A 20,347-nucleotide genomic window follows, 5' to 3' on the forward strand; every position below is an offset into this window, starting at 1 on the left:
GCAAAAATCGTTGATCATAGATTACAGAAATAGTTCTGTAATCTCTACAGTTCTTAGTACAAATAACAGTTCTGTAACTAAAATAAACATAAGGATATTGTACAAAAATAAAATGACTGAACTGTTTTACTTGCTTACAGATACGTACTGCAAAAATTTCGCACACATTAATACTGTACAAAAACTCTGTAGAAAGTACAGAAATTTATCTCAGTGTAATAGGAAATGAATCGTAAAAGTATCCAAATCAAATCCATAGAATGAGGGATTGGGGTACTCATTATGTAATTTCCAATCTCAGATGACGCACCGTACGCGTTGACTCTATTAGGTTGAGCTCTTAGAATTGGCTTTTCAAAGTATTGTAAAGAAAATTGTGGCATTCTCTCTTTTATTTAGTGCAGAGTTTTACTAGTTGGTCGTTTTATTTCCGTGTAAAAGGTTGGCCAACCATTTGGTTGGCTTTGAAATATAATTCTAGCTGAGAAAGGTGTTTTTAGAATCAATCATTTCTCCGTATTAAAGGGTTCCATCACAGGGATGAGGGGTGGAAATGAGGGAAGTGAATTTGCACTACTTTCTTTGGTAAACGTAGCCAAAAAAAGTTTGTAAAGCGGCCGCTATGCCCAAGGACTTAAGACTACCAACGCCAAATTCCATTTACTCGATTAATTACGCCAGATGGTAAGTTGACGTTTTTATACTTATTTAGATTGTCCTGTGCATCTGATGTTAAAAATGCTCGAAGTTCTGAGTAAGAACAATATACACCATACGCATTCGTAGTATCAATTATTTTCCTTCTACCATAGTCATGTTGAAGTTGAAGAAGAAGTCCCATATGAAAAGGTGGAATTACTTGATCTTTATACCGCCTAGAGCAATATACATGTATAATGCACTCTGATATGGTAAGAATTCTTTTACGTAAAACATTATTCAAAGTTGATTGCGTTGTTGCCTTTAAAAACGGCTCTTTGTCAAGAGCCCCACTGAAAAATACTTTTAAGTTCGTTAGGAACAAATGCATCTCAAGTGTCATCTCACTCGGATTAGGGTACTCAGTAGTTGATGGAATTTTCCCGATTTCCTGTCGTAAGATAGATGCGGCCTTATGCAAAACGTCGAAGGTATTGTCCTCCATATATGATGTTTCTTCTATTTTGAGTTTGTTCACACCTTCAAGCAAACGAGATAATGGTATATCACTGGAGCACAACACATCTTGTAAACCATTTTGAGAATATAATATGAAGTTTTCCTTGGAAATGCTTTCTAGTTTCGCTTTAACATAGAAAGATCGAACTTTCGTTGCTTTGTCAAAAGGAACTCCATCCATAACTAAAATATCTCTAAATTGTTTGCAAACTTCTTGCAGAGTAAATATTTCACCTCTTTTAAGACGATCATTAATCTGTTCTACAACCATAGTAGCTACTTTTTCGTGGTTGAAATCTGTAAAAGAGCGATTTCATTAATTTTGTTCAAAATCGAAATTTGGTTTGCAAGTGTTATTCTGGTAGCATTCTTTATGATATTTAGCATTTTTGGTTAAAAGACTTTTGCCTTCCTCACACGAAACCGAATTAAAACCCTTTCGTCTTTGCGCAATGTCGCAGCTGCAGAGACGAGAGCAAGAACATCGGATAAATGCAGTCCACTCTTTATATCTTCTCCTTTTCCACAAATAAAGCAGTGCTCTTTCCAATTAAACAAAACTGTGTTGGTTCATGAAATTCTTTTCTTTGGCGTTTCATAATCGTTTCCGTTTATGGAAATGACTTCATTCTGAGCTACGACTAGTCGTTTTTGATCAGTGTATTTACGCCTACATAACACATGGAATTTCATTTCGCTAGTGTGATTTTCTTTAAACATGTAGTCAATTCTCGAGCTTGCGTCATCCGTTAACTTAGCATTCTTTTCTGATTCAGTTAGTGTCCCGTATTCGTCAAAACAAATAATACATTTGCTTAACCAAGAACTTTTCACATTTACCAATTTTTGTGTTGGAAGGTATGTTTGCAAAGGGGACATTTTAAATGCAAACTTTCTAATAAATCGTTTATAAGTAGTTTCAAATAAATAAGTTTTAAAATAAACAAGGCTTAAATTAGGTTAAGTAATTGTCCTAAAAATACTCGTGCAAGTAGCACGTGCTTAATTGAAAAGTTAATTAATTAAATGTGTTATTTCGTAAAATAAATCTATTGAAATTTAACTGATACATAGTTACATGGTTTTGTCTCTCATTTCTCTAAAATTAAAGATAAACGCTTCCGGTTTACGTCATTTATTAGTCAATTGCACGGCCTAACTACGAGGATTAGTGAAAAAATTGGGATCAATGTTAATAAACTTGGTAATTAGAAAAACTTGAAATATCAATTGTAATTGATCCACTTTTCAACTTTAAGACCCAGTAACTACGAAAATAATAATATCACAAAGTTGAAACTTTTCCCAAATTGTTCGTCATACTTTTTTCAATTAATTTCATATAACATAGGCTACAATCGGTTTACTGAAGGTTTTTTAAAAAATCGTATACCAATTCAAATCGGAAATAGTTAATAAATTGTTGACGTGTTTTTGAAATGTCGCCACGCGCGGATTTTCTTATAGAAGATCCATTTGATGTATACTTTCGATTTAAACAGGATTCAGTCGGTCGTAAAATATTTGCCGGTCATTCACCAAAATGGGTCTCAATTTATCCAGCTATAAGGTTTGCATTAGAATCAGGACTGAGGTATTACGATGATGGCTCACTGTAACGAAGAGATTTGCCACATCTTTGTTATTCGCAATCTCGCACAGCATATCGCCAAGTATTTCTAAATTATTTACATTTGGATTAAGAATATTTAGGTCTAAACGAGGGGTCGGACACTTGCCATTATTTTGTACGGGATTTCGGGATTTCGTAGAGATTTTGGCGATTTTATCATTACTTTTTGAAGTGATTTTGGGATTTCAACGTTAATTTACCATAGAGAGAGTTAAAAGATTTTGCGATTTTAGACAAAGTGTACGGGATTTTGGTAATGTCCGACCCCTCGGGTCTAAAGCCCCATTTTCATTCTCGCTGGTAGCGGATAAAAATCGTCAAAATTCGCTTCCGCCACTCGCAAGCATGAAAATAAAGCTAAAATATCTGTTTGAAACAGATCGACGCGGAAAGTGAAAAAGTGTATAGCTGAAGCAGATTTTGACGATTTTACCCGCTACCAGCGACTCAGCGAGCATGAAAATGTGGCTTAAAGCTTGTTTTCCACTGGCGCGCGCAACGACGCGTTTCTCAGCTTTGGAAACGTGCAAACGTTTTTACGCGCGTAAAGAAAATAACATTATGACACGCACTAGTGGAAAACAAGCTTAAAAGTCTTTCGATAAATTCCACCGCAGGAGTGTGTTTCAGAACAGAATTAATCAAAGTAGATTTAAATTAATTTCTCAGGAACTGGGGAAACATCTTTTCATATTCTTAACTAGGTTTGCCACAAACACGGACTTTTCCGATTGGGTAGCGTTGCTTATTATTCCGTTAAAAGGGTACTTTAGGCTTAAATCTATTTCCACGACTATGTCGAGAAACAGAACGAATGATATTTAACAAATATTGTGGAACTGTCCTGAACATTTAAAATTTTAAAGAAATGAATAAAAACCACTATTGCACAGTAAAAGAGTTTTGTTTATTATTATTATTATGTTATTTTTTTTTGTATTCGCCTGACGACGACGCCGGTTAGTGCGCCGAAACGGCCGTAGCGTTTTAATAAAGAAAACTCTTTTACTGTGCAATAATGGTTTTTATTCATTTCTTTAGCATGATATTTATTCAAAGAAGTTATTTCATTTATAAAAGCATTTTCTTCGAAGTACCAAAAATAATAGTCATTTCTTTACAAAATTCGTGACTTCAGAATCGAGGGGTAAGACACTCTGCGAACTCGGTGTGCAATGCCGTACCTTTGACGGTGCTAAATGGAACTCGCGAACTCTTGAAAATATGTACCTTTAACAGTGCTAAATGCACGAACTCGGTGTACAGATTATCTGAGACTGTCTTACCCCTCGCTTAGAATGGTTTTATTTAAAAATACACGGTGCGCGGCATTAATATCGAGGTACTTTACGGCCTCTGGGTACGATGTTTCTACTCTCAGACCAATCTTGAACTAGACAGTTATGTTTTAATTGCAATGGGAGAGCATACATACACCCGTTGAATTTAATTTTCGTACTTCTCAACTCTGGTCGACCATAACGCCAGCCCTGTTTTCGTAGCATTCGTAGCTCTCGCCAGTTCGAGGGACCATCCCTCGAATGTCCAACACACGCCTGTCTGAGAAGTAGACATTTCGATACGTTTGGTTGACGAACTTTCGTAGATGGATGTAGTGGGCTGGATAGTTTCGCTTTCGAAGAACGATGTGATAACCATTGGTCTGTCGCATAACTCCTTGAATTCGGATTCAGCCTAAATGATTCGCGATCATTAGTTCGTTAGTCCTAGCTTAATTTTACCTTCTGCGGTGACGAAATTTGGAAAACGTTTGTTCCGGACCTTCAAAATAAAACTAATTTCTATGGTTCGTTGCACGTCATGATATCCGTCCCGGGTGTCACCCATGCTAGCTACGCCACTGTACTTACATTTGAGATGTTTCGTTGCGGATGCCGATGGATTGAGTGGTGACAGCTTTCTTGAGCTCGTCTTTTATACCCAATTATTGGGATAAAGGTCGATATTGATAACGTATAAAAACGCTATTGGATTTTCCAAGTTGTATTTTACTTTCTAAGTATTTTTTCCCCTGACGCGCAAAAAGTGCCCAACTTTGATTATTAATAAGCATTATTTCTATACACTATTTCACAATTTAATTATTACATATGGAAAGTTTAATGCTCGTTTGATCCCCTTGTCGTTTTGGGCTCTGTGTTGTACGTCATTTGAAATTTGATTAATAATTGGCATAGTAATGGTTAAAATTTTAATTTAATAAGCATACCGAAATTACGTTTATTTCGTAAAACATGATAAATCCGATCTTCGTACGGCATAATATGCACATCGGAGAATCGAACGCGTTTCATTCTGTATTAGGACAAAGAAATAACTTGGTAAATAAGTCCTAGTAGCGTTAAAAGGAACCACCTATGGTCTGCAATGCAAAATATGATAAAATTAGCGAAAAAGTAGATTAGTCCATTATGAAAAGGGATAAAAAAGCTGAACAATAAACAAATTTGAAGAAATTTAAAAACTTACAAATAGCTCGTACCGATAGCTCATCGAGCAAACAAAAGACGCGAATCTCGGACCAAATAGATCTTCGAGTAAAAAACTAAATAAAATAAAATAAAATAGCCAGAAATTCCAACGGTAGACCGGTTTCGTTCTATTTGGAACTCATCAATACCGTGCGGGAAATCTGGCTGGCGACTATTTCTCCGAAAAGAGAAACTAAGCCTAAACATTAAAAATTTCAAAACGTGTTGCGTAGCAACGGAAAGCCGAATAGGGGGAGAGTGGTGGAGAATAGTATATACGAAATGTAAGAGTCAGATTTAGAAAAGGACGATTCCACTCATGGTAAAGAGTCAGATTTAGAAAAGGACGATTCCACTCATGGTAAAGAGTCAGATTTAGAAAAGGACGATTCCACTCATGGTAAAGAGTCAGATTTAGAAAAGGAAGATTCCACTCATGGTAAAGAGTCAGATTTAGAAAAGGACGATTCCACTCATGGTAAAGAGTCAGATTTAGAAAAGGACGATTCCACTTATGGTAAAGAGTCAGATTTAGAAAAGGACGACTCCACTGATGGTAAAGAGTCATATTTAGAAAAGGACGATTCCACTCATGGTAAAGAGTCAGATTAAGAAAAGGACGATTCCACTCATGGTAAAGAGTCAGATTTAGAAAAGGACGATTCCACTTATGGTAAAGAGTCAGATTTAGAAAAGGACGACTCCACTCATGGTAAAGAGTCAGATTTAGAAAAGGACGATTCCATTCATGGTAAAGAGTCAGATTTAGAAAAGGACGATTCCACTCATGGTAAAGAGTCAGATTTAGAAAAGGACGATTCCACTCATGGTAAAGAGTCAGATTTAGAAAAGGACGATTCCACTCATGGTAAAGAGTCAGATTTAGAAAAGGACGATTCCACTCATGGTAAAGAGTCAGATTTAGAAAAGGAAGATTCCACTCATGGTAAAGAGTCAGATTTAGAAAAGGATGATTCCACTCATGGTAAAGAGTCAGATTTAGAAAAGGACGATTCCACTTATGGTAAAGAGTCAGATTTAGAAAAGGACGACTCCACTGATGGTAAAGAGTCATATTTAGAAAAGGACGATTCCACTCATGGTAAAGAGTCAGATTTAGAAAAGGACGACTCCACTCATGGTAAAGAGTCAGATTTAGAAAAGGACGATTCCACTCATGGTAAAGAGTCAGATTTAGAAAAGGACGATTCCACTCATGGTAAAGAGTCAGATTTAGAAAAGGACGATTCCACTCATGGTAAAGAGTCAGATTTAGAAAAGGAAGATTCCACTCATGGTAAAGAGTCAGATTTAGAAAAGGACGATTCCACTCATGGTAAAGAGTCAGATTTAGAAAAGGACGATTCCACTTATGGTAAAGAGTCAGATTTAGAAAAGGACGACTCCACTGATGGTAAAGAGTCATATTTAGAAAAGGACGATTCCACTCATGGTAAAGAGTCAGATTTAGAAAAGGACGACTCCACTCATGGTAAAGAGTCAGATTTAGAAAAGGACGATTCCACTCATGGTAAAGAGTCATATTTAGAAAAGGACGATTCCACTCATGGTAAAGAGTCAGATTTAGAAAAGGACGATTCCACTCATGGTAAAGAGTCAGATTTAGAAAAGGACGATTCCACTCATGGTAAAGAGTCAGATTTAGAAAAGGACGATTCCACTTATGGTAAAGAGTCAGATTTAGAAAAGGTCGACTCCACTGATGGTAAAGAGTCATATTTAGAAAAGGACGATTCCACTCATGGTAAAGAGTCAGATTAAGAAAAGGACGATTCCACTCATGGTAAAGAGTCAGATTTAGAAAAGGACGATTCCACTTATGGTAAAGAGTCAGATTTAGAAAAGGTCGACTCCACTCATGCTAAAGAGTCAGATTTAGAAAAGGACGATTCCACTCATGGTAAAGAGTCAGATTTAGAAAAGGACGACTCCACTGATGGTAAAGAGTCATATTTAGAAAAGGACGATTCCACTCATGGTAAAGAGTCAGATTAAGAAAAGGACGATTCCACTCATGGTAAAGAGTCAGATTAAGAAAAGGACGATTCCACTCATGGTAAAGAGTCAGATTTAGAAAAGGACGATTCCACTCATGGTAAAGAGTCAGATTTAGAAAATAACGATTCCACTCATGGTAAAGAGTCAGATTTAGAAAAGGACGATTCCACTTATGGTAAAGAGTCAGATTTAGAAAAGGACGACTCCACTGATGGTAAAGAGTCATATTTAGAAAAGGACGATTCCACTCATGGTAAAGAGTCAGATTAAGAAAAGGACGATTCCACTCATGGTAAAGAGTCAGATTTAGAAAAGGACGACTCCACTGATGGTAAAGAGTCAGATTTAGAAAAGGAAGATTCCACTCATGGTAAAGAGTCAGATTAAGAAAAGGACGATTCCACTCATGGTAAAGAGTCAGATTTAGAAAAGGACGATTCCACTTATGGTAAAGAGTCAGATTTAGAAAAGGACGACTCCACTCATGGTAAAGAGTCAGATTTAGAAAAGGACGATTCCACTCATGGTAAAGAGTCAGATTTAGAAAAGAACGACTCCACTGATGGTAAAGAGTCATATTTAGAAAAGGACGATTCCACTCATGGTAAAGAGTCAGATTAAGAAAAGGACGATTCCACTTATGGTAAAGAGTCAGATTTAGAAAAGGACGACTCCACTCATGGTAAAGAGTCAGATTAAGAAAAGGACGATTCCACTCATGGTAAAGAGTCAGATTAAGAAAAGGACGATTCCACTTATGGTAAAGAGTCAGATTTAGAAAAGGACGATTCCACTTATGGTAAAGAGTCAGATTTAGAAAAGGACGATTCCACTTATGGTAAAGATTCAGATTTAGAAAAGGACGAAAATATTTACGCGTCAGTGAATGGCGAAACAAAAAGTGGCTTCATTAGAAAAAACAGACTAATAGAATGCACAGAGTGAGCCCGAGCTTAGGTATTTTAAATAAATATTGTGAGCCTGAGACGAGACCGATAAGTTTTCACGTTAATAGCGAGCCCGAGCTGGGGTATTGTGGAACGCATATTGTAACTAGTGAGCCCGAGCTTTGTTAAAATACAAATTACTTTGAGCTCGAGCTTGAACCCATTTCATGATTCACATTACTCGGAGCTCGAGCCCGAGCCCGTATTAAAAATTAACTGACTAAGAGCTCAACCTTGAGCTCGACAATCATACTTGAGCCCGAGCTCGAGACTGATTTTGGTAGTTTTCATATCTGAGGTGAGCCCTAGCCCGAGACCGATTTGAATACAGTTTTCATATCTGAGGAAGAGCTCGATCTCCTTCCAATTCGCGATATTGTTTAGCTCTAAGCCCACGTTCGAAATTTATTTTGGGAAAAAATCGTTAGAAGCCAGCGCGGCTTAGCGGTCTGGATTCCAGGGCTCAGGGCGGCCAGTGATGCCGTAATGGAGCTCGAAAACACTAATTAGGCTATTTGATAAATAAACTGTGCGAAGGAACATCGAGCTCGAGCTTGAGCCTTTAGTAGATTTCAAAAATAGTGAGACCAAGCTCGAGGCCAACATTTTATTTGTAAGTAACTATAGTGAGCCTGAGCCAGAGATCACTTGTTGAATTGTAATTGTTGGGAATCCAAGCCCGAGCCCGAGACCACCCGTCGATTTGTTAATATAGTGAGCGCGAGCCCGAAACTGTTTGTAGGTTTTAAATCTACTGAGCTCGAGACCTCACATCGGCGGGGAAATTTAGATTGCGAGCTCGAGCCCGAGACCCGGCCAATAATTGGTGAGACCAAGGTGAGCCCGACACCAACCGTAAGCTAATATACAAATTCAGTGAGGTGAGCTCGAGCCCAGCTCTTGGCGTTGACCTATGGTCCAGAGAAACTATAGCCAGCGGGATGTTGTTTGTATTCAAAATATTGCGTAGCGTCTCGCACCACGGTGATAGTGCTTCCTGGATTCTCGAAGTCTGATCTTCGTGAATAACATCGCTTATCACTTTCCGAATCCGTAGCACGACAGTGATTACATTAGTCCGTCGCACTTAAACGAAACCGGTGAACGATCGCCTTTGTGGGGAGCCACCAACAGCCGAGATTCGACAGAAGAGTGTCGTCAAGTTGTGACAGATGCAATTCAAAGAAATGCAGAGAGTTCGGAATAGGTCGGCACACACTCTTTAGCTCCACCAAGGTGAAGGGGATAAAAAGGTCCACATTTGGAGGACGCAGGAGCCCCGTAACAGACGCGAGACGATCGGTAGTCTCGTGACCAAAGACACTTACGTGAGCAGGACACCAGATCATGGAGACGGGATACGGATAATGGTCGCGTAGATTATGAATGGCGGTGAGAACGGGATCCTGAGAAAGTCTCGCGAGTTGCGTAAGGGCGCTTTTGGAATCTGGGCATTAGGTAATTAAGATTTGTATCCCCCGGCTCCACGGAAGAAGTTTCCATACTACAGGGGCGAAATAGAATCTGGGCAAACAACTATAGGCGTCTTCAAATGTGCCGACGCGTAGGAGAGAGAAACCTGAAAAGTAAACCGTTCAACCCGGTTAATTGGATGGCCAGAGTTCAGCCGAGTGACCGTACCAACCTTGAGGGAAGGAACCGTGAAGGCAATCCCGGAATCAGGGGCAGAACAACTGTCCGTGAAAATCACCGTCGCTTCCTTCGTGTAAGACTCGAGAGTCTCGAGAAATAATTGACGCAGCTGTTCAGAGTTATGTTCGTCCTTCAGGCTGGAAAGAATGGTCATCGATGGAGGAGACCATGGAGTAGTCACCGTAGCGGTGAGATGTTGACTAAAGGCGTGAAAAAGCCAAGCCAGGTTGTGTGCCTGAGCCAGACGCCAGGCCCTGAGAAGAACGGCATCATGTTCTGTTCTTGGGAAACAGATTTTCATTTGTCTCGAGAGAAGCTAGGTCCATTCGCAGAAGGGAGCGATAGAATTCCGGATATCCATGTACATGTAGTAGTCACGCGTGTTGCTGAGCGGGGGGAATGAGGTAGAAGGAGGAGTCCCCAGGATGACTCTGAGGGTGTCCTTCTGAACCGTGTCCAGTTTTTTTTGAGAGAAGCAGCGGACGCCGACACATAGAGGGGACTAGAGAAGTCCACCCGGGAATTCGATCAGGTTGGTGTAGACTGTAGAGAAGCCTCAATACCTTTCGACCTGCACCCCACCGAGTCGCAGAGTTTGAAACGAGGAAGATTTTTACTATATGCTTTAGATGGCCCTAAACAACCTTAAGGGCTTTCCCACTTCTATCCAATATAAGGGCGCGCGACGCACGCTGGGTGTCAGGTTTTTATTGGAACGTACAAACAAACGTTATTAAATAGATGCTAATGTTTTGTAGCGCCATCTTCAGTATAGTCAGAATTTAAATTCTACCTCATTGAATTACTAGCTCCCAAAATTACTACCCCCAACTTTCAAAATCCCTATGCTCCCTTTAAGAATCATTTTACAAAACCCCCAAATCGAAGAAGAGTATGGCCGCGTTCAGTAACACCAAACAGTTTAACCGTTGAATGCGCATTCGCTACTGTACGACTTTTTTCACTTCCGGGATTGACGTCACGTTTGCAATCGAATAGCATCCTAAATAAGCGGCTGGAAGAGCCGCTTATTTTGTTGATAAACGCAATCGTGACGTTGCAAGCATGGCGACTTCTAATCTGCCTAGTAGTTTTAAACAAATTGATTTGTCCGATAATGAAGGAAATATTTATTGCATAGCAGCGCCATCGGACGATTATGACGGAATACTAATTGGTAAGTGTTAATTGTTTTATTAATTTTTCAGCTATTAAGTTACCAAATTTATTCAAAATACTTAAATTAGCATAAGCCTCGGTCAAAATAACTTATTTGAGCTTTTAAGATGCAGAAAAAAATAGCAGACGACTCAACGTAAAATTCAGTCAATTTGCCTGGAGCCGTTCAGTAGCATACTACGTCACGTTAGCAATCGCAACTCAACGGTTGATAAACTGTTTACTCTCCGATTACGGTTACTGAACGCAGCCCCAGTTTTGTCCATCGATTTAATTTATCGGTTTCTAATTGGTCAAAAGATGATTGGGGACAGCTTTCTAATTGGAACTAATAGCGATTTCCACTGGGAAGCTCCGAGAGCGCCCCGAAATCGATTTCGACGTCACAGCTCGTGTCGAGATTTCCAAGGATCGTGGTCGAGCGAGTCTCCCAGTGAAATACAACCTCGTTTTAAGAGCAACTCTAGGGGCGAGTATTTTCCAGCGAAATACGCGGAAAGTCGTGGCGGACAATAATATTGTACTCCATAAACTTTATTAATCATCCATGGTTAGGCCTAGGCGTAAACCACATCCTCTATTTATCATATTATTTTAGGCCTTTATACTATTTCCGGCGTTTGCCTTAAAAGAATTGCCTCTATTTCTTCGTCGGAACTATCCGAAGCCGATTCTATAAACAAATAAGCAGCCCGTATATTTATTGTCCTATCTAGTTCCGCCATTTTTAAAAATCACGAAAACCGCTCGAAATCTGTCGATCCGTCGAATTTCTCGGATCAAAATTTTCGCTCTCAGAGCACTCGCTGTGAGAGCGAGATTGCCAGTGGAAGACACGGATCTCGTCACAAGCTGCTCTCGATTTCCCAGTGGAGGACGAAATCCCCCAGTGGAAATCGCTATTACTTGTCCCACTATCTGGCAATAATGAAATAAAATTTATCTGTTAAAAGGAGAAAACAAACAAAATGGCGGAGCCGAGTGTTATTTAGGCGAGCTTTAGCCTTTTACTATTGTCTAGAAAATGTTGCATTATTTTGTTGATAAGTTAATCCCAGATACGTTTAACAATGGGAAAAACTAAAAGATGTGTTAATGGGAGCTGTAAAAATGACTCACTTTTTATGAAGAGCAAGGAAAACGTTTTTTTGTACCATTTTCAAAACCTAAAAAATCATTTAGGTAAAGAATGGATCGCCAGGTAGAAACAGATGAATATAATATAATGATACAATAAACCATTTATAAGAGATTGTTGTGTAATTTGGTTTTAAATTAGTTTGCGTATGAATGCTCCACAATAACACACATTTGGTGATAGTAGGAATGGTTTCTCCTGGATTTGTTAGAAAATGAGCCCTAGGCTTAGACTTTTTCGTTGCGATCTCTTTACATTCTTTAACACTCGTTCCTCTCCTTTCAAATTATTTTCTTCGCCGGGTAATAATCTTTTCTTTATTTATTTATTATTAGGATAATTTATTTTAAAATTAATATATCTTCATTTGTTTGCTTCCAAAGAGATAAGGCAAAGCGAGCAAAGCAGACGACTTTTACACGTGCTTTCAAAATAGTGACGTCACGGTTTGTTTACATCGACTCTCTTTGCGCGGAAAGTATCCGCTGAGACGTGGGACGTTTCGCGGCGACGTTTTCATTTCAGTGACTCGTCCTGTATATTGAATGTCCGTGCTCAAATTTAAGCTGTATCTGAAGAACGTAGCATAGAAAAAAAATTGTTTTTTAGTTATTACTAATTTTTTATTTTTTTTAGTGTATATTTTTTGCCCCCAAAAAAGGTCACCTACTGTGACGTAATAAAAACAAATTGCGAGAATCAAAATCGGGAAAGTTGACGGACAGATGAAATTTAAAATCCAATGAATTAGGGCGGTACCAGCATCTGCCACGAGATCGCTTTAAGGAATCTTGGCAGAATAATATCGCGGCCCAATGAAGATGCGTCTTCACGGTTTCCGTCAAAAATATTCTTTTATAAACAGATGTTCGACTGTGTCGTTTCTCATTCAATAACTGAATATTTTCAAGAGAAGTTAAAAGGATTTTCTGTTTCAACAACAATACGTAAAGCGGATTTTTACGAATATTGGTAAGTCAAGTAATTTTATTGAAATTATCTTATATCTTTCATTTAAAATCCGTTTAAATTAAAGTTTTTGACGGTGACCATGGCTGTGGATACTTCCCCGAACGAGAAAGAACCCAACGTAAATGGAGACACTGAACCTCCTTCTCAACAAGAAGACGTGGGAAATCCTCAAGCGGTTACTGGGAAATCTCCGGCTAAGCCTCAGCCAAGGAGGTCGCAAACCAGGAGGCGACAACGTCGACAAAGCGAAGGTCCGCAACGTCAACAGAACGGTGGACAGCGTCAACAAAATCAAAATCAAAATCAAAGACAACCTAGTACTGGAAGACAACGTCAACAAAGTTCCGGAAGACAGCGTCAACAGAGCGTTACCATTACCGAGAGAGTCGTGATCATCAAGCGTACTGATATGTCGGAAGAGATGCAGAAGGACGCCATCAAGTTGGGTCTTGACGGATTGAAGCGATTCACGGTTGAGAGAAACGCTGCCGCTTTCATCAAAAAAGAGTTCGACTTGAAATACGGGGGCACTTGGCACTGCATCGTTGGAAAGAGCTTCGGCAGCTTCGTGACTCACGAGTCGAGGCATTTCGCCTTTTTCTACGTGGACGAAGATGCCATCTTGCTTTTCAAAACCGCAAATTGAAATTATTTAATATTTTTTGGTTTGATTTTCTAAAAGATTTATTTTGTATTTATTAAAAACGACAAATGAATGTCGGAAGTCTTTGAATTTGATTGGTTGTTGTTTACTTTACTTGTCCACCAGTGGCGTAACTAGGAACTCTGCCCCCCCCCCCCCCGCGAAAAACGACTCTGAGCCCTTTTAAATGGCACCGATTTTAATCATAAACGTTTGGGGGCCGCCACACGCCGCGGGGTCTGCGGGGGGCGCTATTTACGGCACTGTCGTCCTCTGTCGAAGAGAAATGCACTTGTTGGTTTTCGAGACAGACCGACAGTAAATTACAAGGGGTGATACATGGCTTTGGGGTTAAGTTTCGGAAGAAATTTACATCCGAGATCAATAACGCGTGCCCACTAATATTAAACGTTATCAACGTAACCTGGTATTTTCTGTGTCAAGTAAAAGTAATCTAAACTAGTCACTTGTGCTCAGTGAAGTAGTGTTTCATCTATTTAAATGTATGATTAATTCGGCGCGCTCCTGTGTTATATTAGTTGTGCCTAGATTAAAGCGCGCCAGAAAATGCCTTGCGCCGTTAAATGTAAGGTACAGTAGAAAGATTCTGTACATACATGTAGCTGTCCTGGAAAATCTTTTATTGGTCTATCGACTCTATCCCGTACCTCTCCCCATACTAAAATTGTCGTTTCACCAATATTTTTCAGGTTACATCACTAATAACTAAAAATTGATTGGGCGAGGACTATTTGTTTACGTTTCGTAATATATGCATAATCAATTTCATATTACCAGGAAACTATATAGGTATACACTTGGAATGTCTAAGGAAGATTTTTACGGCCGTGATGAAGTTCGTAGAAACGGGCGTGTCTTATAGCGGGATAAACTCACGAGAAAAACTCTCGCAATTTCGCTACCCTAAATTCCCTAATTCGACGAAAACTCGTCATTAAGCCTAGTCATGGTTATTATATTATTAGCTTACCTGATTATCTCTTTTATAACCATACAAATACCTGAAATTAGGTATCACCATGAATCTATTTAACCCATGAATATTCAACTGGAATACCCTAGGTCACCTCTGGCGACGCGTGGGGCGGAGCCTATTTATAGTGACGGAGTCGAAGTAGAACTCAGCTGTGTCAGCTGTTATTTATAAGCAGTCGAAGCGTTTGTTCCTAAAATGACGCGTTATGGTTATGTTTCCTTTTTGCAGTACTTATCATTAATCTATTTAAATAAATAGATCTATTTCATATTATTATTAGAATAGATTTTATTAGAATAAAATGATAACAGAGCATTTATTATTTAATAATAATATGGCAAAAATTGACTCAGGTTTTTTTCCAAAGTTTCACCGAGGCTTAGCTTTTCAGAGATAGTTTGTATGTTTAAATTGTTATAAATCTCACAGACACTCGATAGCGTAAGATTGCTTTCAAAATATCGGAGTAACATTCCTTTTTAATTTATATTTTTATACTAGAAATAATTATAACTGTAAAGCTTATTTTGAACAAAATAACGTGAACCGTACCTGAGAAGTCATTTCGCGGCTATTCTGCTCTCCGAGCTCTCGTAAACTATCTGGCGCTAAAATGACATCATTTCCGAATTCGTTCTTATTGGCTTAAAGAGTAAATCACTCGTATGGCGCGAAAATAGGCTCCGCCCCACGTTCCCTCAGAGTATACCGTGGCTAATGATAGAGTTGGATATTCATGGGTTAAATAGATTCATGGTATCACTACACTTCTTTCGCGAAGAACATAATAATTACTACAAAATATTAAGTACGATAACAAATTGAGGTTTTTAAATCTATTGTTTTATAAGCCTTTTTGAGCGGGAAGATCGCCTATTTGTTACCATGACGACGCATTCTTTTCACGTCAAACCCCGAGCCAATGAATTTTAAATGTCGTGTTAAGTCTTACACTTGACGTAGTTATGTTGGAAATATATATGCTTGTTTGTCCCGTTGTATTAATCCTCCTTGGTTTTTTCTTTTGTGTTTGTTATTTCTCCCTCTATCCTCTAACTCGGTGAACTTTGTTCACACCCACACATTTTGTATATAGCAGACTTTTTTTGTTGTTGTTACCAAAGCTCAATAAAACAGTTCCGTTTAGACCTTTTATGGCGACTGCCTGTGCATTCTTTTATGAGACTTAAGTTCGATATTTAGGCAGCTAAAATACGATTTGAACTCCAACAAGTTAAGCCCCGCCTTTTTCTCGACGCGCTTTCGTATCACCGTCCCAATGGAACCTTAGACATTCCAAGTGTATACCTCTATAGTTTTCTGATATTACCTATTATAACAATTCAGAAATAACAAAGTCCCCTACTTAAATGCGAAGAAAGCCCTAAATAATAATAAACATTGTATAAATAGAAATAGCTTTAGTTCAGTTTCAGCATGGAAAATTGAAGGTCCATGATTGCAGCTACTATTGCCAATAGCGCCACCTGGATTTTTTTGCGGGTAGGCACTAGTTGATATTGAGGCCCCATATATATTTTTAATTTAAATTAGATTTTTTTTTCGAGTTCGCGAGTTTTATGACCGGTCGTTTAAAATAATTATACTTTATAAATAAAAAAAATCTGTAAACATCCAGAGAACTGTAATAGAAGTTTTAAATCTAAACGAAGTAGGACACTCTTCGATTTGACCGTTTTCCAAATTCATCAACCACTAACATTGGGTTAGCTTTCAAATAATTCGATATATAACGATTAATCGACAATGTGGCCAGACTAGAAAGTCTAGATTCTCCCATTGTTGAGCGTAGACGAGTTTCAATTCTTTTAAGGGAACTGAAACTCCTTTCTGAAATGGTATTGGCCACGGGAATGCGCAAAACCACTTTATAGTACTTGGCTAGGTCCGGAAATCCATTGTCCATTGTCATCAAATAATTAAAGCACTCTGTTACGCTGTTTAAATTTTTAGATTTAATCAAATTTCTAGCTATTTTAATTTGAATCTTTAAGGAATCTAGGTTGTTATAAAGCTGGATTAACTACAAAAGTAATTGTTTAATTAGGTCTTTTAATAATCATGACTGGTAGCTCTTCCAAGAAAGTGCCGGGAGAGGAGCTAGCTATTCCAACAGTCTTATTTTGACAACTTACCCATAAATATGTCTCCTAAAGGGTCCCTTTTAATTCAGAGAGACTCACATTTGCTTGCGCAAAAGGGGCACGGTGGGGCACGGGATAAAAAATTCACCACGTGGGGCGTTTACTTGGTTTTCTGAGAGACTACCTGTTACTCCAGCTGTCCAAGAGATGTTTGGTGGCCTCCGTCGTTGGTGTACTTGGTTTGACTGAGGTCAGTCCAAGCCATCGGAGAGCTTCCGGTGCTGAGGGAGGTTCTCCAGCGGGAGCGGACTCTGTCTTACGAAATATGGCGCCATCTGCCTTAATATCCGTGAACTAAATATGTGACGAAATAGCAGACGACTTTTCAATTTCAATGTTTTTCGGCAGAAACAATTTTGAACGAGCAGACAAATTTCATATATTCAATTTAAAACTAGGTCGGTAGGCGGCGATACTTCTCCGCAGACTTGTAAATAGTGGATATTTTTAAGATAGTCCGCTGGACCCGGACCCCTCCGCCGATCTGTTTTTTCAACGAGTCCAGGACTCCGTGGCCTAGCGAATATCCAGTATACAATTCGATTTTTTTTTGTATTCTCAGAATTTTCCCCTTATTTACACAATTTACGATATAATTGGAAGGAGTCCCGTGTACTCCTTACCCCTTTCTAAAGATACTTTTTTAGGAGTCCCTTGATTTTTCTAAGGGGTTTTTGACGCATGGAGTGCAAACTTTAAACTACACACGAAGTTTATTACGCACTAGTAGTCACGACAGAGTCACAGACTACTCTTCCGTGCAAAGCACAAAAGCATTAACGACCAAAACCAAAATATGGAGAAAACGTTCTTTGCGAGGAACTGTCGGCTTTATCATTTCCACCTGTATTATGAAATGGCCACCGTCATTAGAGATGGCCATGAATCTATATCAGATTCTTCGAAAAAAGCGACTTTACTGGAGAGCGTGGGGCCATCTATTAAAGGCCAAGGAAACTAAAATTTAAAATATCCAAATGGTACCGTCGTCAGTAAGCCATTGTAGAGTATTATATTATTATCTTATACTCTATTTAGTGGACTTTAACCTAAATTATATATCCCATATAAATATATTGTTTAAAATCACTGTAATTTATGTTACTGATCAATTTTCAAACGAGCCAATCAATGTGAGGGGTACTTATAAGTACCCGCCTTTTGAGTCAAAATTTAGCTTAACTATCTTGTTTTTGTTTCAACGGTAGCGACATCTGTCTAAACAAGAGCTACTCCACGTCGAGCCGACAGTTGCTTTAAGATACCCCAACTTACTTCTTTCAAGTTTATATAGTCAGAGAGGGTAAAGTCGCTTCGCTACTGAGAGGCGTCTCTTCCTATTCCCGCAATGTTAAAATTTCGTTACCAGTTTTTGACGCACGCGCGAATAGAAGAAATTACAAATGAAGTTCAGGATCCCACTACCAGGGTGCTACAGGGTGTCGTTAGTTAAATTTTTTTAGAAGATTTTTGTTACATCCGCAATATGGCACCGATTATTTTCTTATTTCTGATACTAAAAAATTTAAATAAAATGTGAAATGGTTGTTTCATGTGAATTTATGACGCAAGTAAGTACAACTAATTATTTTTAAATATTATATTTGAATATTGAAGTGTCAATTCTTTTTAACAACCTAAAATAATGGGAAACATAAATAGCCAAGGCCTAACAACAATAACAATAGAAATTAATATATTGGAAATGAAATAAGATCAAATAACTTAATGAAAGTAAATAAGAAATAAATATATAAGATAAAGCTTCGAAGTAGTTCAAAAAAGACGAATATGAGGTATGAGTTTAGTGCTGTATCTTCATCAATTTCCTGTCCAGTCTTTTCTGTGTCTTTTTGTAATCATGATCGAGATCTTGTTTTTTCAGGGCACTGTGCATGCAAAACTCAACGAAGAAACTTATCATGTTTTGAAATACAGTCGGACATGTTGAATCTATTGATGCTTGAAACCAAAAGTGGATATATCCACTTTTGTTGAAACCAAGTCTTGTCAATTCGACGTGTAATAAATTTTTCCATACGCTCTTTGACATTTGGCATGTGAGATAGTAGTTTAAAGCTATAGTATCAAATACCTCATTTGTTTCTGTAATAAACTTTAAAAAATTGTCAGTAGGTACTATAAGGCTACCAAAAGAAGAGTTCTTTGTTGTTTTGAAAAACTTGAAGAAGGAGAGCACATTTGTAGGATCAATAATTGGATTGTTCTTTTTGAGTTGGCTGAGGCAAGAGGAGCATTGGTGGTTGGAAAAACAGCGATGGATTAGATATCCTGATATATAGCTAAGGACATTTTGTTTAAGTGGACTCTCAATTGAATTGCATATGCTCTGTTCGAATGTGTTTAGAAGATGATGACAATTGCGTGTTTAAATCTAAAGTTCTTTTACCATTGTGATTAACAACTAAAGTAATGTAATTTATTAAAATTATTTATTATTGAGATAGACAGTTTCAAATTTCAATTACCATTTTCTGAATTTTCGCATGAAATACTGCTTGACAAAGTGTAATTATGTTCATCTAGAACATTCAATGTGTTTTCCTCTGAAATTGGTTGTGATGCGTTTGTGACCAACGCGCTTTCTTCCAACCCATGTTCATATGTCGCGTATGGATATGCTATACATTTTAGTATATTAATTGTCAGTAAATTTTTTAAACCACATTAAGATCCCTTAGATGTTTTTCTTTATACTTCACTAACTGTACTGGAAAATGAGTAGTGTTAATAAAATATTGTTGGCACAGCTGATGGTATTAGACTATTTTTAGTTTTAATATTCATAAAACTCGTCAGTGAAATGATTAGAGCAAAACCTATGGTTAAAGTGTAGGTATTCCGTTGTTTTATTTGTCAGATTCTCGTTTTTTACATTATCCAACTATGATAGGGAACTGAAATTTCAATAAGAAAGTTAAAGTAAAAATAAACCTATGTAAAAAACGCGTATTCACCGTTCTTTTTCCCTTGGAAACTTGAAAAATGATAATCGAGAATTCTTATTTTTCGTATTAGAACAATTTACGGCGGAACACAATGGTCCAGGCGTATTTAAAACATTTAAAAACTACTTAAAATGTAAATTAAAAACGAATCAATTTTTGCGTCGTACTAAACTGAATATTGAATCGCGCGCTAGGACTTCCGGATACGCTTGCAGCGCCATCAAACGTTCGGATCCTATGGGCATTTTCGCCGAAAAAAATAAATACGGATTTTTGAACGAGAGACGCCTCTCAGTAGCGAAGCGACTTTACCCTCTCTGATATAGTAGACTTGGATTTTTCAACTCAAATTATATTCTGGTACTAAACAATTTACGGGCCA

General features: G+C 38.1%; 1 protein-coding gene across 1 annotated transcript; it reads left to right on the forward strand.

Annotated features, from left to right (window-relative positions):
- Positions 1-13,210: 13,210 nt before the first annotated feature.
- On the forward strand, positions 13,211-13,929 carry LOC149926061 (uncharacterized). The gene has a single exon (XM_090160314.1). It carries the CDS (start codon positions 13,271-13,273, stop codon positions 13,835-13,837), a length of 567 nt encoding a protein of 188 aa, XP_090016440.1. The 5' UTR covers positions 13,211-13,270; the 3' UTR covers positions 13,838-13,929.
- Positions 13,930-20,347: the final 6,418 nt, after the last annotated feature.

The sequence above is a fragment of the Leiobunum rupestre genome, chromosome 10, assembly GCF_980474605.1.
Source record: "Leiobunum rupestre chromosome 10, qqLeiRupe1.1.hap1, whole genome shotgun sequence".
Taxonomy (NCBI): Eukaryota; Metazoa; Arthropoda; class Arachnida; order Opiliones; family Sclerosomatidae; genus Leiobunum; species Leiobunum rupestre.